The 19,388-nt window shown below is 44.9% G+C and overlaps 2 protein-coding genes across 2 annotated transcripts in view; one reads left to right on the top strand and one right to left on the bottom strand.

Annotated features, from left to right (window-relative positions):
- The window catches only part of ACO1 (aconitase 1), a 65,911-nt gene that overhangs the window by 43,591 nt on the left and 2,932 nt on the right, over nucleotides 1-19,388 (top strand). The window contains exons 10-19 of the mRNA XM_061132297.1: nucleotides 178-294; nucleotides 1,416-1,575; nucleotides 3,095-3,230; nucleotides 5,346-5,430; nucleotides 6,198-6,354; nucleotides 7,488-7,612; nucleotides 9,246-9,350; nucleotides 10,087-10,229; nucleotides 13,263-13,410; nucleotides 17,274-17,396. Of these exons, the coding sequence (XP_060988280.1) occupies nucleotides 178-294; nucleotides 1,416-1,575; nucleotides 3,095-3,230; nucleotides 5,346-5,430; nucleotides 6,198-6,354; nucleotides 7,488-7,612; nucleotides 9,246-9,350; nucleotides 10,087-10,229; nucleotides 13,263-13,410; nucleotides 17,274-17,396 (1,299 nt within the window). The remainder of the gene's footprint in view (nucleotides 1-177; nucleotides 295-1,415; nucleotides 1,576-3,094; nucleotides 3,231-5,345; nucleotides 5,431-6,197; nucleotides 6,355-7,487; nucleotides 7,613-9,245; nucleotides 9,351-10,086; nucleotides 10,230-13,262; nucleotides 13,411-17,273; nucleotides 17,397-19,388) is intronic.
- Nucleotides 13,444-19,388, bottom strand: part of LOC133048569 (antiviral innate immune response receptor RIG-I-like) — a 69,942-nt gene continuing 63,997 nt past the window's right edge. The window contains exons 18-20 of the mRNA XM_061132295.1: nucleotides 16,989-17,065; nucleotides 16,494-16,550; nucleotides 13,444-15,464 (exon numbers count right to left, since the gene is read on the bottom strand). Of these exons, the coding sequence (XP_060988278.1) occupies nucleotides 16,505-16,550; nucleotides 16,989-17,065 (123 nt within the window). The 3' untranslated portion in view covers nucleotides 13,444-15,464; nucleotides 16,494-16,504. The remainder of the gene's footprint in view (nucleotides 15,465-16,493; nucleotides 16,551-16,988; nucleotides 17,066-19,388) is intronic.

Here is a 19,388-nt window from a genome sequence, read left to right as displayed (position 1 = left end):
TCTCTGGAAATTCATCCCTTCAGTGTTAAAAAGGGACCCTGACTTTCTTGGTTTTGAATGTGGTAGTCCGGTTTGTTTGTTCTTATTGTTGTGGTGTAAATTCTCTGGCACAGCTGTGTTTTTTTTCTTTGTGGGTCTAATGCCAGTTCTGTGGTTCCTTTTCTTCTGGGTGGACAGGTTGTGGAGTTAGACTTGAAAACAGTAGTGCCTTGCTGCAGCGGACCCAAAAGGCCTCAGGACAAAGTGGCTGTGTCTGACATGAAAAAGGACTTTGAGAGCTGCCTGGGGGCCAAGGTAGGGAGCTGGGAGAGGTGGGTGGAGACCCTCCCCCTGCTGGCTTCTTCAGGCACAGGCTTCTTTTCACCCCTCCCGATGATGAATCTTCCTGAAGCCTAGTACTGAAGGCATTTCCTCTCCAAACTGAACCCCTCAGTGCCTCCTCCCACCTTAGCTAGGAGCTGAGCAGCTTCCTCATAGCCCTCGATTGCTGTAAACACACTCAACCCTCCTTTTCATTTTTTCTAACTCTCCTTTTCCAAAGCATATCCACTCTTCACATGATTCACCACAGCATTCACTCTGCTTGAACAAGCTATTCTGGCCACTAATTTTGTTCATGCCACCCCTGCCTACATGCCCTTCCTCACCAGCATGCCCCAATCTCTCAGCTCCTCCACAGCATGACCTCAGATCTCATAGCACAAAGTCATCTCTCCCTCATTTGAACGTCCTGGCATGAGTCTAAACCCCTGTGATGGAGTTTCATATCCTTTAACTGCATTGTTGGTACTTTATGTTATTTGCACGTCTGATTCTTTTACTAGACTCTAAAGTCTGAGGATAGGATTTATGTCGCAGTCACATTTGTGTCCCACACAGTGCCCAGCAGAGCATCTCGTACACGTGTAGCAGATTTTCAATGAAAAATTTCCCAAATGAATGATTAAGACTAGTGATGGGTTTTATCCATGGGACACCAGCCTTTTACCAAATGTTCAGCTGCACTGTGTTTGCCTCATTGCTCATGCTTGGCTGAATCTGGGCAAAATGGCACCTTTTTCTAAATTTCCGTATGGTTAGTGTCTCTGCCCTCTGTTGCCATTAAATCTGTACTAATTGCTTGAGTTAGACTAACTTTAAGCTAAATTTGTAGTTGTAGTGTTTCAATATTTATGGTGGGAAGGAGGTAATTGCTAATAATTTCAAAGCAAAATAAGATTCAGAAATCATGACTCCCTTTTATAAAGTTTTTTAAAAAGGAAAGGGAACTTTAATTTTTCTGTAGCATTTCAGAGTTTACCAGCTGAGATGTTTATGTTTTAAGAATTATAATTACCAAAGTGCTTCTTCTCCTTCCAAAGTGAGAACTTTTGACCATATATATATATTTTTTTTTTCTTTTTTTCTTCCTATAGCAAGGATTTAAAGGATTCCAGGTTGCTCCAGACCATCATAATGACCATAAGACATTTATCTATAATAACAGCAAGTTCACCCTTGCTCATGGTTCGGTGGTAATCGCTGCCATTACTAGCTGCACAAACACCAGTAATCCATCTGTGATGTTAGGGGCAGGTAAATACATCTGGTGGTCTGTGGACATGTGGGTGGGAATTTCCAAGACATAACCCAAGGGTTTAATTAAGTTCTATGTGTGGGGCTTCCCTGGTGGTTCAGACCACAAAGAATCTACCTGCAGGACAGGAGACCTGGATTTGATCCTTGGGTTGGGAAGATCCCCTGGAGAAGGGAATGGCAACCCACTCCAGTATTCTTGCTGCAGAGTCCTATGGACAGAGGAGGCTGCTGGGTTACAGTCCATGGGGTCGCAAAGAGTCGGACACGACCGAGTGACTAACACTTTGACTTTCGTAGTTCCCTGAACTTTGTCCTTCCCAGATGCTGAGACTAATTGGCCCAGAAATGTCTATTCAATAAATAGTGCCCAATATAAAATATTTAAAGTAGTATGGTCTTTAGAATTAACACAGAAAATAAGGAAGAGAGAGGAAGGAAAGATGAATTTCTGGTAAAGCCTAGAATCTTGTGTCTGAATTTAGAAAAAGGAAAAAATGTTTTCATGCCACAGATTGTTCTTCATAAAATCCCTTTTTATACAGTGGCATTTAGTCTTAGATACATTGCCAAGTGCATCTGAATTAGCACACAGGGCACTTGGTTGATAAAACTTAATCTGCCTATTATGCAGTTCTGGTTATTTAATGTTTACATGCACAGTTTCACTAATATAAGGTCCCTCTAGTTTCCAAGTTTTAAAATATCCCGAAGAGTTCCTCTTGTGTCCACACACAAATAGTTCTTTCTTTATGAAGTGGACGGGTGCATAAGGAAACCTTTCTTTGTCCAAGTATTCGTCTCTTGCCCCTAAGCTTTGGACAAACAAGTTTCCTTAAGACAAGACACCAGCTTGTCTGTAGCTTCTTGTCTCTTAGTACCCACACTCCTTCTTTCTTTCCTACTTCCATGAGATGTCCTAAGTCAGAGCACCCAAGTGTCCCTGTCGTACATAGCCTCTGGATTTGCCCAGAATCAAGTGACCCAACAGCCCTTGATCTTCCACTTTAAGAAATATCTGAGAACAAGATTTTTAACTTCTAGGTGGACTGTACTCCTCACCAACTAGTACACAGTTCGTATACTTTAGGAACAGGCCCTTCCAATTATTTTTTATCTAATTAGAAAGATTGCTTTCCCTCCAGAAATGAAAAACTCACTTGATAATATAATCATGAATGGTTTATCTCTTTAAAAAACAAAAAGCACTTCTCTTTTCATGTCATTCACGTCCATGGCTCGTTCTGAGCTTACTGAACAAACGTGAATGACTTTGTGCTGGTGAGCGTTTGATTTCTACTGTTCATCCCTCAGTCGTCTTTGACTCTTTGCAACCCCGTGGACTGCAGCACGCCAGGCTTTGGTTTCTATTAGGCAGCAAAAAATGGCAGAAAGCACCAGCGTGAGTGGGGTCCTGGCAGGCGGTGCAGAAGTACAGACCAAAGTCAGTGTTTCCTGAACTGTCTGTAGTGCCTAGAGTGGGCAGCCTGCAACCATGTCTGTGTTTACTGTTTCATAGGCTTGTTAGCGAAGAAGGCTGTGGATGCAGGCCTGAGCGTGAAGCCTTACATCAAAACTAGCCTGTCTCCCGGAAGTGGTGTTGTCACCTACTACCTGCGGGAAAGCGGAGTCATGCCTTACCTGTCTCAGCTTGGGTGAGGGAGAAGTCTCTTACACCACTGCTTTTGTTGCATTGTATTCCACAGATACCTTGCTAAGTCACCTTGAAATGGATGTAAGCTTATCTGATGGTATCTAATTGCGTACTGCAGACTTAAACCCTCACTTTCCAACAGGCGCTTCCTTCCCGTACAGTTGTGCTGGTTGTCCATCAGACAAGGGTATCTCTGAAGACAGTGTGGGCTGATATCAAGCCCACGCTCCGCTGTAGCACTGCACTCCTAGGGGAGGGGGCAACTTTTCTCAGTTACGTGAAGGTGTGCTGTGGGCTAATATTGGCTCTGCCACAGAGAGTCTGCCCTCTGTATGAAAATAATTATTTCACATACCTGGAAATGTTGTGATTCACTGAAGTCAATTATTTGTTTCCAAATACAGTTTCTCCTAGTAACCCACTATTACTAATTTAATTGACATAGATCTTTATTATGAACCTCATAAAAGTTGGAAGTCCCTGGGATTATATAATAAGAATAGTGAATCAAGATATCAGATATCTGATTTCGACTTTTAAAAATTACAGATCATTTAGGTAGTCTCCTCATAATTTACTTACAAATTTAAAAAGCGAATTACTTATAAAAGTAAATTATATGGAGTAGAGAGACCAGAAATAAACCCATTCACCAATGTTAATTAATCTTCGACAAAGGAGGTAAGGATATGCAATGGAGAAAAGACAGTATCTTCAGTAAGTGGTTTGGGAAAGCTGGACAGCCTCATTTAAATGAATGAAATTAGGATATTCTTCACACTATATACAAAAATAAACTAAAAATGGTTTGAAGACTTAAATGTAAGACATGACACCATAAAACTACTAGAAGAGAACATAGGCAAAACAGTCTCTGACATAAGTCATAGCAACATCCCAAGGCAAAAGAAATAAAAGCAAAAATAAATAGAACCTAAAGGGAATCAAAAAAACTCTGCACATCAAAGTAAACCATCAGCAAAATTAAAAGAAAAGCTATAGAATGGGAGAAAATATTTGCAAACAATGCAACCAACAAGGGGTTAATTTCCAAAATATACAGATAGCTCATACAGCTCAATATCAGACAGACAACCCAGTCAAAAAATGAGCAGATGACCTGAATAGACATTTTTTCAAAGAAGACTTACAGATGCCAACAGGCACATAAAAAGATCCTCAGTATCACTAATAATTAGAGGAATGCAAATCAAAACCACAATGAGGTATCACCTTACACCAGTCAGAATGGCCATCATCAAAAAGTCTTACAAATAATAAATGCTAGAGAGGGTGTGGAGGGTGTAGAGAAAAGGGAACCTTCTTACACTGTAGGTGAGGATGTAAATTGGTGTCACCAATATGGAAAGCAGTATGGAGGTTCCTTAAAAAACTAAAAATAGTAGAGCTACCATATCATCCAGCAGTTCCACTCCTGGGCATATATCTGGAAAAGACAAAAACTCTAATTCGAAAAGATAAATGTACCCACATGTTCATAGCAGCACTATTTGTAATAGCTGAGACATGGAAGCAACCTAAGTGTCCATCAACAGATGAATGGATAAAAAGATATATACATAACAGAATACTACTCAGCCAGAAAACAGAATGAAATATTGCCATTCACAACAATATGGATGGACCTAGAGAATATGGTACTAAATGAAGCGAGTCAGCAGAAAAAAACAAATATTATATATTAGCACTAGTATGTGGAATCTTTAAAAAAAATGATGTAAATGAGTCTTTTTACAAAATAGAAACAGACTCACAGATAGAGAAAGCAAACTTATTGTTACCAAAGGGAAAGTCGGGGATTTGGAAGGGGGAGGGATTAGGAGTATGGGATTAACAGATACACACTACTAGGTATAAAATAGGTAAAATACAATATAAAATCAACTATACTTCAGTCTTTTTTTAAAGTAAATTATAAAAAGGAGTCTTAACCGAATGATTTGGGATGAATGAATAGTAGATCAAGACGCTCCCGAGAATGAAAGCCTCACAGAGACAGCCCTGTGTTAGCCTTCTCTAAGTCAGTGGTCTCCAGGAACCAGCAGGCGGGCCCACTGGGAGCCATCCTGCACCCCGCGCTTCTCTCCCGCACCAGGTTCGATGTGGTGGGCTACGGCTGCATGACCTGTATCGGCAACAGCGGGCCCTTACCGGAGGCTGTGGTAGAGGCCATCGTGCAGGTAATTACAGGGGAGCCTGTGGGTCTTTCTTTTTCATATGATGTGGCATGAAATGCTGGTAATTTTAAAGAAAGTTCAGGGAAGCACGGGGTGTATGTGGTTAAGAGAATGGTCTTTGGAGTTGAGTTAAACTTATTAATTGTATATCTTTGAGCAAGCTCATGAACCTCTTTGTGCCTCAGTTTTCACAGCTGTAAACGGGAAGGGATAACAGTACGTGTTTCAGAAAACGTGATAGTGGACACAAAGGCCTTAGTGCGGTGCCTGGCTGGCGCATGCCCCATGCACGTGACAGCACCAGAATCATTCGTTCCTGTTGTCTGCAGGCTGGTTCCAAGTCAGACAACTGAACATAAACTCATTGGCTTGATTTTTTGTCCCATAAATTCTATAGCGTTGAAAAATACTATTTTGTCTGCTTGCACTGATTATAGAATCCCTATCAGCCAGTGTGGCTTCCTCTAGCTGTCAACCTGTCATCTTCCCCTCCTGTTCCCGGGCCCCCAGCTGCAGAATAACTAGGATGCTGCCTCCTGACCCACCTGGTATTTCCTCATGAGCAGAAACCATCCAGTGCGTCTCTCTGCTGCTTTTGACCCAGCATGTCTCCCCCAGGGTCACCCTGTGTGGTCTCCTTCCCCGGGGAGAGGACCAGTGCAGGGGAAGCTTAAAGGGCTACTTGACTTAAAGGCGAACTTCAGCAGCTGGGTCTAGGAAGCCCAGGCAGTCTGTTGTCTTTGCGACCTGTTTCCCCCTTCCTCACACAGGGGGACCTTGTAGCTGTCGGAGTGCTGTCTGGGAACAGGAACTTTGAAGGGCGAGTCCACCCCAATACCCGGGCCAACTATTTAGCCTCTCCGCCCTTAGTAATAGCCTATGCGATTGCTGGGACCATCAGGATCGACTTTGAGAAAGAGCCACTGGGTAAGATCTGATTTGTGGGGTTACAATTTTGTTTTCCCCCCAATGAATTTGAAAACGTTACTGGAAAAAAGTTATTGTTTTCCTTAATAAATAATGAAGCCTAGAATCTCCAAAGATCAGAGGAGGAAGAAGGGTCTTTGCTTCCTTTCCCAGCACACAACTAAGACATAATTAAAATAGCTAAACAAGAATTTATAAAGGGGAAGGGACAAAAAGGGAAAGAAACACCAAGAGTAATGGAGGTCTTGCCATTCTGCCCTCTGCTCCAGTCCCTCCCTTTCCAGCGCCTGCTTCAATCTCACGATTGCCTGGTTTTAATCTCTCTGCTGTAGGAACACGTCCGCAGTGTGCCGCTTCTCAAAGCTTGGGGGACACGCTGCTTTGTTTCCTTTGCCCTGGCCTCCTGTGTGCCCTCCTCAGTCCATGCTACGCAGATTAGATAATATGAAAACGGTGCCCTAGACTTGACTTTAAGGAAATCACAGCTTTAGATGTGCAGCTGATCCTCATTACATATGTATTCCGTATTTTCAAATTTTTTCTACTCATTGAAGTGGATTTTCACCCCCAAAATTAGTGCTCATCACACTCCCATGGTCACTCACAGACATGCACAAGGTGGTGAAAACTCACCGTGCCTCTCTCCGCTGAGGTCAAGCAAGGTGACACTCTGTCTTTTTATTCAGGTCTCATGCTGCAAACAAGTGTCCTGTTTGTGCTCCAGATAGCATCATGTTTTTCACACTTTTGTGCTTTTTTTGGGTGGTTTTACTGTTTAAGATGACCTCTGAGAGTAGGGCTAAAGTGCTGTGGAGTATTCCTAAGCCCAGGAAGGCTGTGACAGGCCTCATGTTAGACAGGCTCATGAGTTCAGTGTGAATGCCTCAATGGTATGTAAACAGAAATACATGAAACAGCATTACGTATTGATCAGTTGACAACAATGTTGATAAACACCCTTGGGAGCCTAACCTGTGTGTTTCTTGTGGGCAGTGACTGAGTGTTCTCTAAGTGTGCACAGAGAATTTACTGAATGTAACTGCTCTGAACAATGAGACTGGGCTGACTGCCTGTGACCATGAAAATTGGATATGAGATAAAGTTCATCTCACTAATAAACAATTTCTCCCCAGGGGTCAATGCCAAGGGACAGCAGGTATTTCTGAAAGACATCTGGCCGACCAGAGACGAGATCCAGGCGGTGGAGCGTCAGTATGTGATCCCCGGGATGTTTAAGGAGGTCTACCAGAAAATAGAGGTGAGGTCCCTGCCCCAGTGTCAAGGGGAAGTCGCTCCTCCGCGTCATCTCTGCCAACCTTGAGGCTAGTGTCAGTATCAACCAGACAAAGTGGTATTTCTTCAGATGACTGGGAAAGTGGTACAGTCATTTTGCTCTTAAAATTCAGGCTCTTCCAGACCCCACTCACCCCAGCTGTTCCCAGATTTGGACGCATGAGCAGCAGGCTCAGGAGGCGTGGACTCAGCACGGATGCGGCTCCTGGCTAGCTCTGCATGGCTCCCCTCTTCCTCTGACAGCCCATGGTGAGCATGAGCTGTGGATGAGGAGCCCAGTGTCCCTATAGTGTGTCACTGAGGGGCCACATGGCTGAACACACCGCTCAGATTTATCTGCCGGCTTCAAAGAGTAACACAAATAAAAGCCACTCAGTAGGAAGCACCAAACTATGAAGCTGCTGAAATTTAAAAAAAAAAAAAAAAAAACTTGCTGTGCATTTTACAAACAGGGGGAAATGTATGGGGCTCGATACCACTCTCCGAGACTCTCGAATGTTACCCTTTGCCCTGGTTTCTGTGTTAGGCTGACCCCAGGGCTTCTGGCTGGGGCTAGTAGCTTGAAATACGAGGGCAGACTCGGGAGCGGAGTCAGATAGGAGTCACACTCACACACCGTGAATCCCATAAGCTGCTCTTTGGGAAATGGTTCAAGGCAGTTTGGTGGATACTGGGCTAAATGCATTTCTCCAGAGGCTGAGTTAATGACGTGGGGCAAATTCAAGCCAATTTGAATGCATGGTGGCCGTCACTATCTAATGTCCTTGTGACCGGAAGTCTACCTCCCCAAATCTTCAGAGCATCAATAACTTCCCCTCGGGTACAACCTGGATTGTTATTTCATAAATTATGTGTGTTAGTTACCTATTGCTCTGCCACACATTACTCCTAAACTTAGTGAATTAAAACAGCAAACACTTTTTACCTGTGTCTGTGGGTCAGAAATGGAGTTGCGGCTTAACAGGGTGTGTCTGCCTTCACAAGGCTTCTTCCAGGTGTCATCTGAGGCTGTGGTCTCACCTGATGATTTGACTGGGGAGGAGCCAGTTCTTAGACCGCTTGTGTGGTCATTGGCAGGATAAAGGACCTCGCATGCTATGGGTGAAGGCCTCAGCTTCTCACTGACTGTCAGCGAGAGACACCCCCGTCAGGGCCTTACTAGCGGGTCTCTTCACAGCATGGTGACTGGCTTCCATCAGAGCCAACAAGAGCAAGTAAGAGGGTGAGGAGACAGAAGACAGTATAACCTAATCCTGGAAATGAGTCGCTAGGCTCAGCCCTCACCCAGCAGGACGGGTTCATTTACGGGTAGGATTCCCACGAGGCAGGAATCCTCCTGGGAATCATTTAAGTGGGGTCTAATTTAAATAGGAATCTAAAATGGGGTCATTTTAGAGATGGCCTGTCACAGGGCATGTGTATTTGTAAATTACTTGGCATGGTGTTATCTTTGTATAGACATGTTGTGTGACCATTTAGGCTAAGAATTGGTTTTACTATACTGTTAGCTTGAATATATGTATTATGTTCACATGTTAAGTCTTCCTCAGGATGAACTGTGATTATACCTGCCTGTCCTTTTTTTCTTTCTCCCCAAGACTGTGAATGAGAGCTGGAATGCCCTAGCAGCCCCGTCAGATAAGCTATATTGCTGGAATCCAAAATCTACATACATTAAATCACCACCATTCTTTGAAGACCTGGTAGGCCCTTTTTTTTTTTTTTTAACAAAATGTGTTCTTCAAAAAGTTTCTTGGCTTGTAAAATCTACTTGATTAACCAGTACCCTCGCTTTGACTACCTGCTTCGTTGAAACCTTTACACACTTGAGCAGATAACACTGGGGAGAGCTTGAGGAAGCTGGGTTATTTGGCTGGCGTGGGCCTGTAGTTTTGTCTGTCCAGGGCTTCTGTGTGGCTGTGCAGAGACCCCTAGAGATCAAGTATCGCCGGGACAGAGACTCAGTAACGTCTGAGGGGGGCTGTCCAGGAGAACAGCCTCCAGGACCTGCCATACTTAAGCCTCATACCCATACAAACAAGGGACATCTTCTCTGAAGCTGATGATCAGGAGTCTGTGCTCTCCTGGTGGGAGGAGGGGATGAGAGGATGTGAGTAGAAGGCAGGACTCCTGCCGTACTCAGCACTTGGGACCTTCTCTGAATGTGGAGAAAGAATGTCATTTGCGGCAGCATCCCTTTTGCTTTTGAGGGAATAGTGCCAATACTTCACCTCCTTCAAGGATGAGATATGAATATCTTGCATAAATTCACTTTGCTTTACTAAACACCCCTGATAAACCCAGTAAAACGAGCATTCTCTATGTGTTGATGTAGGGCTGTCATCAGGTTCAGATCCGTGGACCCCTGCTGTTGAGGCCCCCCTGGTGATGCATTGGAGAAAACCCGGGCAAACACTGACTTACTGTGTTCTTTGCTAGACTTTGGATCTTCAGCCCCCTAAGTCTATCGTGGATGCCTATGTGCTGTTAAACTTGGGAGATTCAGTAACAACAGACCACATCTCTCCAGCTGGAAACATCGCAAGAAACAGCCCTGCTGCTCGCTACTTAACTAACAGAGGGTAAGTTATGAGGGAAGCAGGGGAAGCCTGAAGACAAAAGGGACAGCATGAGGTCATTAATCCTCTTTCCATGAGGTCTGTTTGGCATCAGACTACAGTTTTTCACTGAACCCTGGAGCCTGAAAAGCAATCACTCTTTCTGTTTGTTGCTTTGAAGTTACTAGAGAATACACCAGCACGTGAACCCTAGCACGTGGAGACCTTCTTTTTGAGCAAGTGTACTTATTAGACTCAGCTGTCATCCCTGCCACCAGCTTGGCTGATCGTTTATGTACAAGGCTCCACTCTTCCCCTGTGTGGCCTGGTTATACTTGAAGCACTTGACAGGGGTATAACCAGAAATGCACTGACATTTCCTGGTTGAGAGACATATGTTGGGTTTTAGTTTACTATTTATTTTGGCTATGCTGGGTCTTTGTTGCAGCCCATAGACTCTCTAGTTGTGGCGTGTGGGCTCTGGAGTGCATAGGCTCAGTAGTTGTGGCATATGGACTTGGTTGTAGTATGTAGGATCTTAGTTCCCTGACTGGGGATAGAACCCAGGACCCCAGCATTGGAAGCGCAGAGTCTTATCCACTGGACCACCAAGGAAATCCCATGAGACACATCCTTTACAGAAAACAGCTGTGAGAATTTGCAATTTATACATCCATTCAGCAATCCTTCAGTCATATACCTATTTTAACAGGTATTACACTAATATTATATACTGCTATTTAACCAACCCTGAGTCAAGAAGATCCCCTGGAGAAGGACATGGCAACCCACTCCAGTACTCTTGCCCGGAGAGTCCCCATGGACAGAGGAGTCTGGCAGGCTAGTCCATGAGGTCACAAAGAGTCGGACACTAAACCACCACCATAGTGTACCAGTATCAGTCAATGTCCATCCCAGATCTGACTTTCTCAAGATTCGTCTGGGGAGATGAACGTTCCTGGCCCCCATCCCCACTTCCTGAATCACCCTCTTCAGGGACAGGGCCCAGAGTCAATATGAGAAACAGAATTGAAGCTTTTTTTTTTTTTTTTTTCCCAGTGGGAGAGGACAGCCACCTTGCCCTTCGCCTGACTTGCTGGGCGGGTAACCCATTCTCTTCACAACTTTCCCCCTCTCTCATGCTCATTCAGTCTCTGCCTTTTCCTGGTGCATCCCATGGGACAGTCTGTTTATTCAGACCGAGAATAGCTCCTATTCCCCAGGATGTGTGTGCTGTGAGTTTAAGAAGACAGCCCAGATCTAGAGGAGTTGAACGCACAGTGGCCTGTGTCGAGATTTTTCTTTAACGTGGGGCAACTACTTTTTAAAATGTATGGCAACTGCCCATACACAGATAGTGGGTTGGCCAAAAAGTTCACTCAGGGTTGTCTACTATTAAGATGTTACAGAAAAAGCCGAACAAACTTTTTGGCCAACCTAATACATATGAGATTTTAACATTCGTTTGTTTTATTATTTGGTTGGACCCGGTCTCAGTTGCAGCATGTGGGATCTAATTCCCCGACCAGGGATGGAACCCAGGCCCACTGCACTGGAAGTGTGGTGTCTAGGCCCTGGACCACCTAAGTGAAGTCCTCATATTATGAGCTTTTAAAGAGATGTTTCTGTGTTGAGTGGGAGATGCGAGTCCATCAGCAAATAGAAAAGGGCAGGAGACGTTCAAGGTGGGTTGGTGAGTCCTACTCTTCTCCTCACCCACACTGATTGGGACACACTGCCCACCATCTTGTTCCTTGAATGTTCAAACAAGGCCAAGTACCCCTCTGCCTGACAGCCTTCGGGTGGGCTGACTGTTTTCTCCTCTTGGATGCCTTTCCCCAAGATACCCTCTTAACTAACTCCCACGCCAAGTTCAAGTCTTCCTCCATAAGGTCACGCCCACCATACTCTTCTTGCCCTGGCCTACCTTTTCTTAGGTTTTAACCACAATCTAGTAACACTTGTGTAGGATGCTCTTTTAAAAAAACTTCTGTCTCTACCTTCTAGGATGTAAGCCCTGCAAAAGCAGGGATTTGCTGTATCCCAGGCACCTAACAGCTCCTGGCATGTAGTTGGTACTCAGTGAAAAGTTGTTGAATGAATGAATGGGAAAGGCTTCTAAGGACAGAGAATCTAGAGAAATAGAGTCGAGGCTGGAAGAAAAAAACTAGGAAGAGAGAAGTAACCAACACCTTTTTTGATTGGTGGTTATTGATACTCTTTAGAGAATAGAATTAAAGGAAATATACTATTCCAGAAAAATACATATCCACATTTTGGACATAATTTCAGGGGTTCATAGACACACTCACCTACTCCTGAAGCCCATGCTTAGATTCTCAGTCTTCAAAATTGAGCTAATGAATAAATCATTAACACACATGGTTCCTAGCATTTTAAGAAATAGCTCAGTGAACTGGTCACTGTTCATTAAGATGTTGTTCCAGACATCTCAAAACGTCCCTTCATTCAGACCCACAGACCAGATTTTTCTTTGATTTTTAGGACCAGCAGTTCTTGTTCTGCTCCTTCGTCCCTGCCCTGCTTTTGATCTTACAACAATACTAAGTCATGTTGCCAGTTACATGGTTTTAATTGCATCGAGTTCCCAGACAAATGTGAACCTATTCTGTTTCATTTGCAGAATGTTTTTTGTGTGTCCCCCACTCTCGGCTCCACCAAACTGATGTACCCGGAGTATTCCCTTTGCTTCCTTTTTTTTTTTTCCACCCACTTTTAACATTTTATCTTTAATGAAGCTTTATAGGCTACCCTACTGAATAAATAAAATACTCTGATTCAAGTTCCTCCCGATTGCTCTACCCAGATTTATAAGACTCTAGGTTGATGCTAGGAGGTTATAGATTCACCATCGCACCTGCTACCTCTCAATGGGCCCTCAGTCAAAGCTATGGAAACATTTTTCTGTCTTGGAGAACAATACTTAGTAGACTCACAGAAATACTAGGTTTGTGATTTTTTTCCCCCTTTCATGGTGTAAGCCAGGTTTAATCTCTCAGTTCCCTAAACCAGCTTCTCTCCTACTTTCGTTATCAGCCTGACTCCTCGAGAATTCAACTCCTACGGCTCCCGCCGAGGAAATGATGCCATCATGGCGCGGGGGACATTCGCCAACATCCGCTTATTAAACAAATTCTTGAACAAGCAGGCACCACAGACTATCCATCTGCCTTCTGGTGAAATTGTGAGTATGGTGTCTTGCGCTTCCTCTAGAAGCCAGCATTTCTCAGGCTCTGGGTGGTTCAATGCTTGCCTTGTCCCTTTCCCTTTGGTCTTATTTTTTTTCCACACTTCATCCTACCTCTTGCTTTACATAATCCCTTCTGCCAAGTGTTCCATATATGTAGAGGTCATCCCTAAAGAAGAGTCCGTTTAAACTGGAAGGCCTTTTCCTGCTTAGAGATTTCTGCTTCATGCTTTAACTAAATCTTGTTTCTTAGGAGTTGAGCTTAAAAAGCCTCCGATTGAGGTTTCATCAGTTCAGAATACTTGAAGGAGAAATTCCAGGTTAAGGTGGAGGATATTTACTAAGAAGTGCTGTTTTACGACTTCAGTAACATTTACTTAATCATACCATTACGGAAGGAAGAATATAGAGGACTGGGCAGGCCTGCTTGGGTCCTAATGGGAACCACGTGGAGTTGGTTTATTAGAGCTGAAATTGTCTCTTCACAGAGGGCAGGCATGGGGAGACGTGGGGAAGCCTGCCCTTGAAGTCAGACAAGCCTGGGTTCAAGTCCCAGCTCCACCTCAGACCAGCTGTGGAGCCTTCTTCAGCGATCTATCTACCTCTCTGAGCCTCACTTTTCTTACTTGCAAAGTAGAAATAACATCTCCTTTTTAAGGTTCTGAGGTTAACCCTGGGTGGCACGCGCGCGGCAGTCACTCAGTCAACTCTGCCACCCCATGGACTGTACCCTGCCAGGCTCCTCTGTCCATGGGATTTCTCAGGCAAGAGTACTGGAGTGGGTTGCCATTTCCTACTCCAGGGCACGTTCTCAACCCAGGGGTCAAACCCACATCTCTTATGTCTCCTGCATTGGCAGGCGGATTCTTTACCAGTGCACCACCTGCGAAGCCATCCAGCACAGAGTGAGTGCCTAGGACATATATTTGTTCAGTGACTAGTGGGGACAGTAGACTACTAAGTGAAAAAGATACAGATGAATGGTAAAATCCCCAAGAGACAAAGGAGGGACTTGTAGTTAATAGACTTTGAGGGCCTCCAGGATGCCAACTGTCATGGTGGGACCCCTCATTGACAGCCCTACCATGCACAGAACTCCTAGTCAGATGGTTAGTGCCTCAGCTTAAATAAGGAGACAGCATCAGAGATGAAGAGACACTGGAGTCAGGCCTTGAACTTGAAAGACAGACCTAGACAAGAAACGGAGGAATAAAGAGAAAAACAGATAATGCACAGAGTAGAAGAAAACTAAGAAAAACAATTGTTTCGTCAGAGTGATAAGAGATGATTTTCTGTTGGTGTAATCAGAAGACAAGAAGGAGCTCTTAAAAAAAAAAAAAAAAACAGTCCCTAAAAAATTTCACAGGAAAAGTTGAGAAAATCTTCCAGAAGGTAGAAAGACAAAGGGGGAATTAGGAAATGTAAGAATATCAAAGCCTGAATCGAGGAGGACCAGCATCTGACTGAATAAACATGCTAAAAAGAACAGATTAAATCTGAGAGGAAATTGTTAAAGAGTTAACACAAGAAATTCTTCAAGTGCAAAATCTGAGATTCCAGATCGAAAGGTCCACTGCACACACCCAGCCACGTGAGTACTACTCACTCCCAGTCACATCACCTTGAAAGTAAGAACAGCAGAGGTAAGGAGAAGATCTAGAAACTTCGGAGAGGGGAAAAAAAGCTTATGTGCACTCTTCTGGGGATCAGATGCCCTCAAGGCAACCCAGGAGACTTAGACTAAGGAAAATTGTTGGCACCCTAAAATGTGTATCCCTCATACTACCAGCCAAGTGAGAGTAAAGTAACAACACATTCAGATATTCAAAAGCTTTAAAAATAATCTGTCAGTCCCAGTCTCAGAAAGCTACTTGGTAATTGTATTCCACCAAAATGAGAGAATAAACCAAATATAGGGGAAGATGTAGGACCCAGGAAAAGGAAATGCAGGGAATCGCCAGGATGCTGGGGAAGGAAGACTCCTCCGTCACATGAACACACCTCAGAGAGTCGGCGGTCCACACAGGAATGAGGGCGTCAGGAGTGACCCCCTGTGAAAAAGATTTTTAAAGTAAATCGCCTGATAGATATGAATGTCTTCAGAAAAGATTTGTATCAATACTTTAGGTAGTATATTTGGGAGTTAATGGGTAGGGACACAAACAGGTGAGCGTGCACACACACACATACAAATTTATTATTTCCAGTGGGAAAAGAAATTTTTTTTAATTGCCAAGAAAAGGAAATCTGAGTCCATTATGTGGCTCCGCTGTAAATAGCATGTACATACTTAAAACATATGGCTAGAAAAGGTATGACAGTGATATTAGAAGGCCCTGGAGAGGAGAGGTTGCGGAGAGGAAGGGCCCTACAAGAGTGGTAGTGGAAAGAACTAAATCCTCTAAGAATTTAATGGATAATAAAGAGAAATGAGCTGACCAATTAAATACTTAGGAATCCAGAGGTGAGATATCAGAAGAAACCACTAACTTTTATGCTTCCTTTAGAAGAGAAGGCGTGTGCAGGGAGCCGGTACTCTATAAGCTGCCTGCTACTCTCGGTTTGACGCACACAAGAGAAAAGCCAGGAGCCCGGAATTCAAACCTGCTGAGTCCGCACATCTGGGTTCCACAACCCACTCTGCCGTGGGATTGTCAGCTCTGTGGTCGTTTTGAAAGCACTTTAAAACACACACTCCCACATTCTTAATATCCAAACTAGTAACCGATACCTCTGAAAGTATCGGGTAGGTTGTTTCTTTTCTGGTCTTTGAAAGCATCCAGGGTTTTTGGTTAGACACAGCAGGCTTTTACTCTTTTTTTTTTTTTTTCCCCCAACAGTTTCTATATTTGTGAGTTCTCTTCAGCTGAAGACAGACAGAATCCTATCTAGATTTAGGCAGTGCCATGGGACATTAACCACAGTCTCCATCCTTTCACCACAGTAATAATCTGTGAAAGCCTACTTGAGAGTTTGATTATATACCTTTCTAGAGCTCCTTTCAAATCAAACACTCCCTCTTTGGAGGGATCTTATTTTCTGACTTAAGTAGCAACAAAAATAAAAGTTTCATTACTCACCATCAATGATATCACCTGTCTTTGTGAAGCCTCAGCTCAGCAGAATGTTCAGAGTTCCTATGAGAAACAAATGAAATCTATTTGTTAAAGCCGTTTCTCATATATACTAAGAGATTCCTTAACGCTTTCTTGTCCTTTATTGATTGGTGCTTCATCAGTGTTTCTACTATTGTTACCTTGACCTCCATGTAGAAGGGTGATGAATAAAAGTATGCATTTTTGTAATTTCGAAACACGTGACCTTTTTTTTGTGTTTGGCCACCCTTCACAACTGACCATCACCCAGCCTCTGGTACAAAATCAAATCCCAGATTTAGGTGGGATTCTCTGCTTTTCCTTTAAGATATTTAATCAATGGAAGAGTTTTAAAAAAAAAAAAAACTGATCTAATTTCCATTTTCCCCCGATGCCCTAGGATTTGAATGTTTTTCTAAAATTAGGACAATAAGGCATTTCATTTAAGAGTATAAAATTCAATTTGATAGAGGTAAGTACCTGCAGAATCCCATGGATGGAGGAACCTCGTAGTCTACAGTCCATGGGATCTCAAAGAGTCGGACACGACTGAGCGACTAAAAAGAAGAAGAAAATAAGTAGTATTAATAGACGGCGTTAACTGGAAATTTGTAGACCAGGCAACTGGTTGGCTGAGTTTGCCCTTGACTTTACACTGACTTGGCCGACTGCAGACACTCCTCCATGTCCCCTCAGGACTCACTGGCCTCCGTCTACATGCTTGCCTTTACTCTGTCGGTAAAACCTCCCTCCTCTCCTCCTCAGCTTGATGTGTTCGACGCCGCTGAGCGGTACCAGCAGGCGGGCCTCCCCCTCATCGTCCTGGCCGGCAAGGAGTACGGCTCGGGCAGCTCCCGAGACTGGGCCGCCAAGGGCCCTTTCCTCCTGGTGAGTAGCACGCAGAGACGGCGCTGCAGGCAGCTGCCCCCCGCGCCAGAAGGGAAGCTGGGAGGGAGGCGGAAGGAATGTCCGTTGGTTTGCTTTCCAAGAAGATGCTGTGGGAGAACAAGGCAAGCTCGGGGAAGCGTGGGCTGTTTCCTCGCCTCCTGCTTCGTGATCCGGGCTTCCCTCACTGAGTGAAGAAATGTGGAGTCAGCGGGTTCCCCTCCATCAAGTGTCGCCACCCTGGGAGCCATGGATCTTTGGGTGTGTCGGTACGACCGTTGAGGGGAGGATCTTGAAGTCCATGAAATTACATCCAGAAGTGTGGAATGTGTGTCTTTTTTTTTTTTTTTTTAATGGGGAAAGTTTCATGATTTTCTTAATGTTCTCGGGTTAGCACCTGACGCTTATTTAAGGCCCTTGTCCTAGTTCAATGTGAGGACAGTGCTGCTACTGTCTCGTCTGTTAGGTTCACAGAAGAGAAAACATCAGGAGCCCGAAAGTGAAAGTCGCTCAGTCATGTCTGACTCTTTGCAATCATGAACTATACAGTCCATGGAATTCTCCAGGCAAGAATGCTGGAGTGGGTAGCCTTTCCTTTCTCCAGGGGATCTTCCCAACCCAGGGATCAAATCCAGGTCTTCCACATGGCAGGTGGATTCTTTACCAGCTGAGCCACAAGAGAAGCCCAGGAGCCTGAGCTTTGAATAAACTCAGGGAATGCACTTTGTACAGCTGCTTTTCACTGCCAGTGAAGGGTCTGCGTACAGGCTCAGTAGAAAAGGAAGCCCTCTCAGTGTGCAGACAGACAGCTCTTCAGAACCTTCCGCCATTTCAGGGCTTGACCCGGAAGTTGTCCCTGTGGGAGGGGCCCCACAGGGAGTCTTTCCGTCTGGCCCCTTCGCTGGCCCTGAAAGCACTGCCACTTGTGGTGCCTGGCTTCAGTCTTCAGGGTGGGGTAGAATAGCTTAGCTGATACCAGTTTAAATAACGGTGGCTTGAGCAAATCAATGCACTTGGCAGACGTTGCACAAGTCAGTTGACATCCACATGTGCTGTAAAAAATATATGGCTGTCTGGCAGACAGCCCTCCAGACGCCCAGGTTTTAATCACACACACACACACCCCCCCCCCCCCTTTTAAGTCCCATCAGTTTGCAGTGGGTGGGGGTGTGGACAAAAGATATGTTATTAGTTGGTAATTTGTCGAAGGCCTGCGCTTTCTAGAAACTGCTGAAAAGAACCTAAGAAACTACAAAAGGAAGGATTTTAGGAAGGGAGCCGGGCGCTGACAACAGCATTGAGGCAGGAACAGTCGGGGCTGGGGGGAGGTGCTGTGGGGGACAGGAAGGTCTGTGGATGGGCGAGTCCCGGCTCAGAGGGGCTCTCTAGAGTCTGGGTGGGCTGCACCAGCCGCAGGGCCAAAGAAAGAGCCTGGCCCCGGCGAGAGAGGCATCAGTGGTTTCGCAGAGGGAGGCTCTTACACATCTGAAGCATCGTGGGGTGCGGCTGACCGCAGGCGGCACACGCGGTAGTCTTCACCCCGGGGAGGAGGCGGCGGCTCCTCCCATTTATTAGAGCGGGGGTTGACATCAGGTTGGCTGTAGTTACCAGGGAAACCAGGGCTGGGGCATGTCCCTCACAGCCCCTCAAGTTAACGGCCGTCAGAGGGTAAATGTTTCCCTCTAATGAACTAACAGGTGGGGCCATCCTGGCCAAAGGAGCAAAGGACAAGCACGTTCGGGTGAGTAGGGCGGAGGCGAAGCCCGAGCAGGAGAGCAGCGGGTATACAAAGAGCAAGGGAACAGCCGTCTTTTAGGGTCCCGACTCTGTAGTGTCAGCTTCTCTACAGAACAGCCCTGAGTTCTGTCTGCCCAGACAGCCGTGCACACTTCCTTCTGTAGCTGGCCAGCCTCAGCCACGTTGTCCACAGAAAGAGAGGCCAGGCAGCGTGACCTGCCGCTCCGCACAGCCCTCCTCACAGAGCTTGGAGCGTGA

The sequence above is a fragment of the Dama dama genome, chromosome 29 (assembly GCF_033118175.1).
Source record: "Dama dama isolate Ldn47 chromosome 29, ASM3311817v1, whole genome shotgun sequence".
NCBI lineage: Eukaryota > Metazoa > Chordata > Mammalia > Artiodactyla > Cervidae > Dama > Dama dama.
Note: the sequence above shows the minus strand (reverse complement) of the source record. Positions and strands in the feature narration are given on the sequence as shown.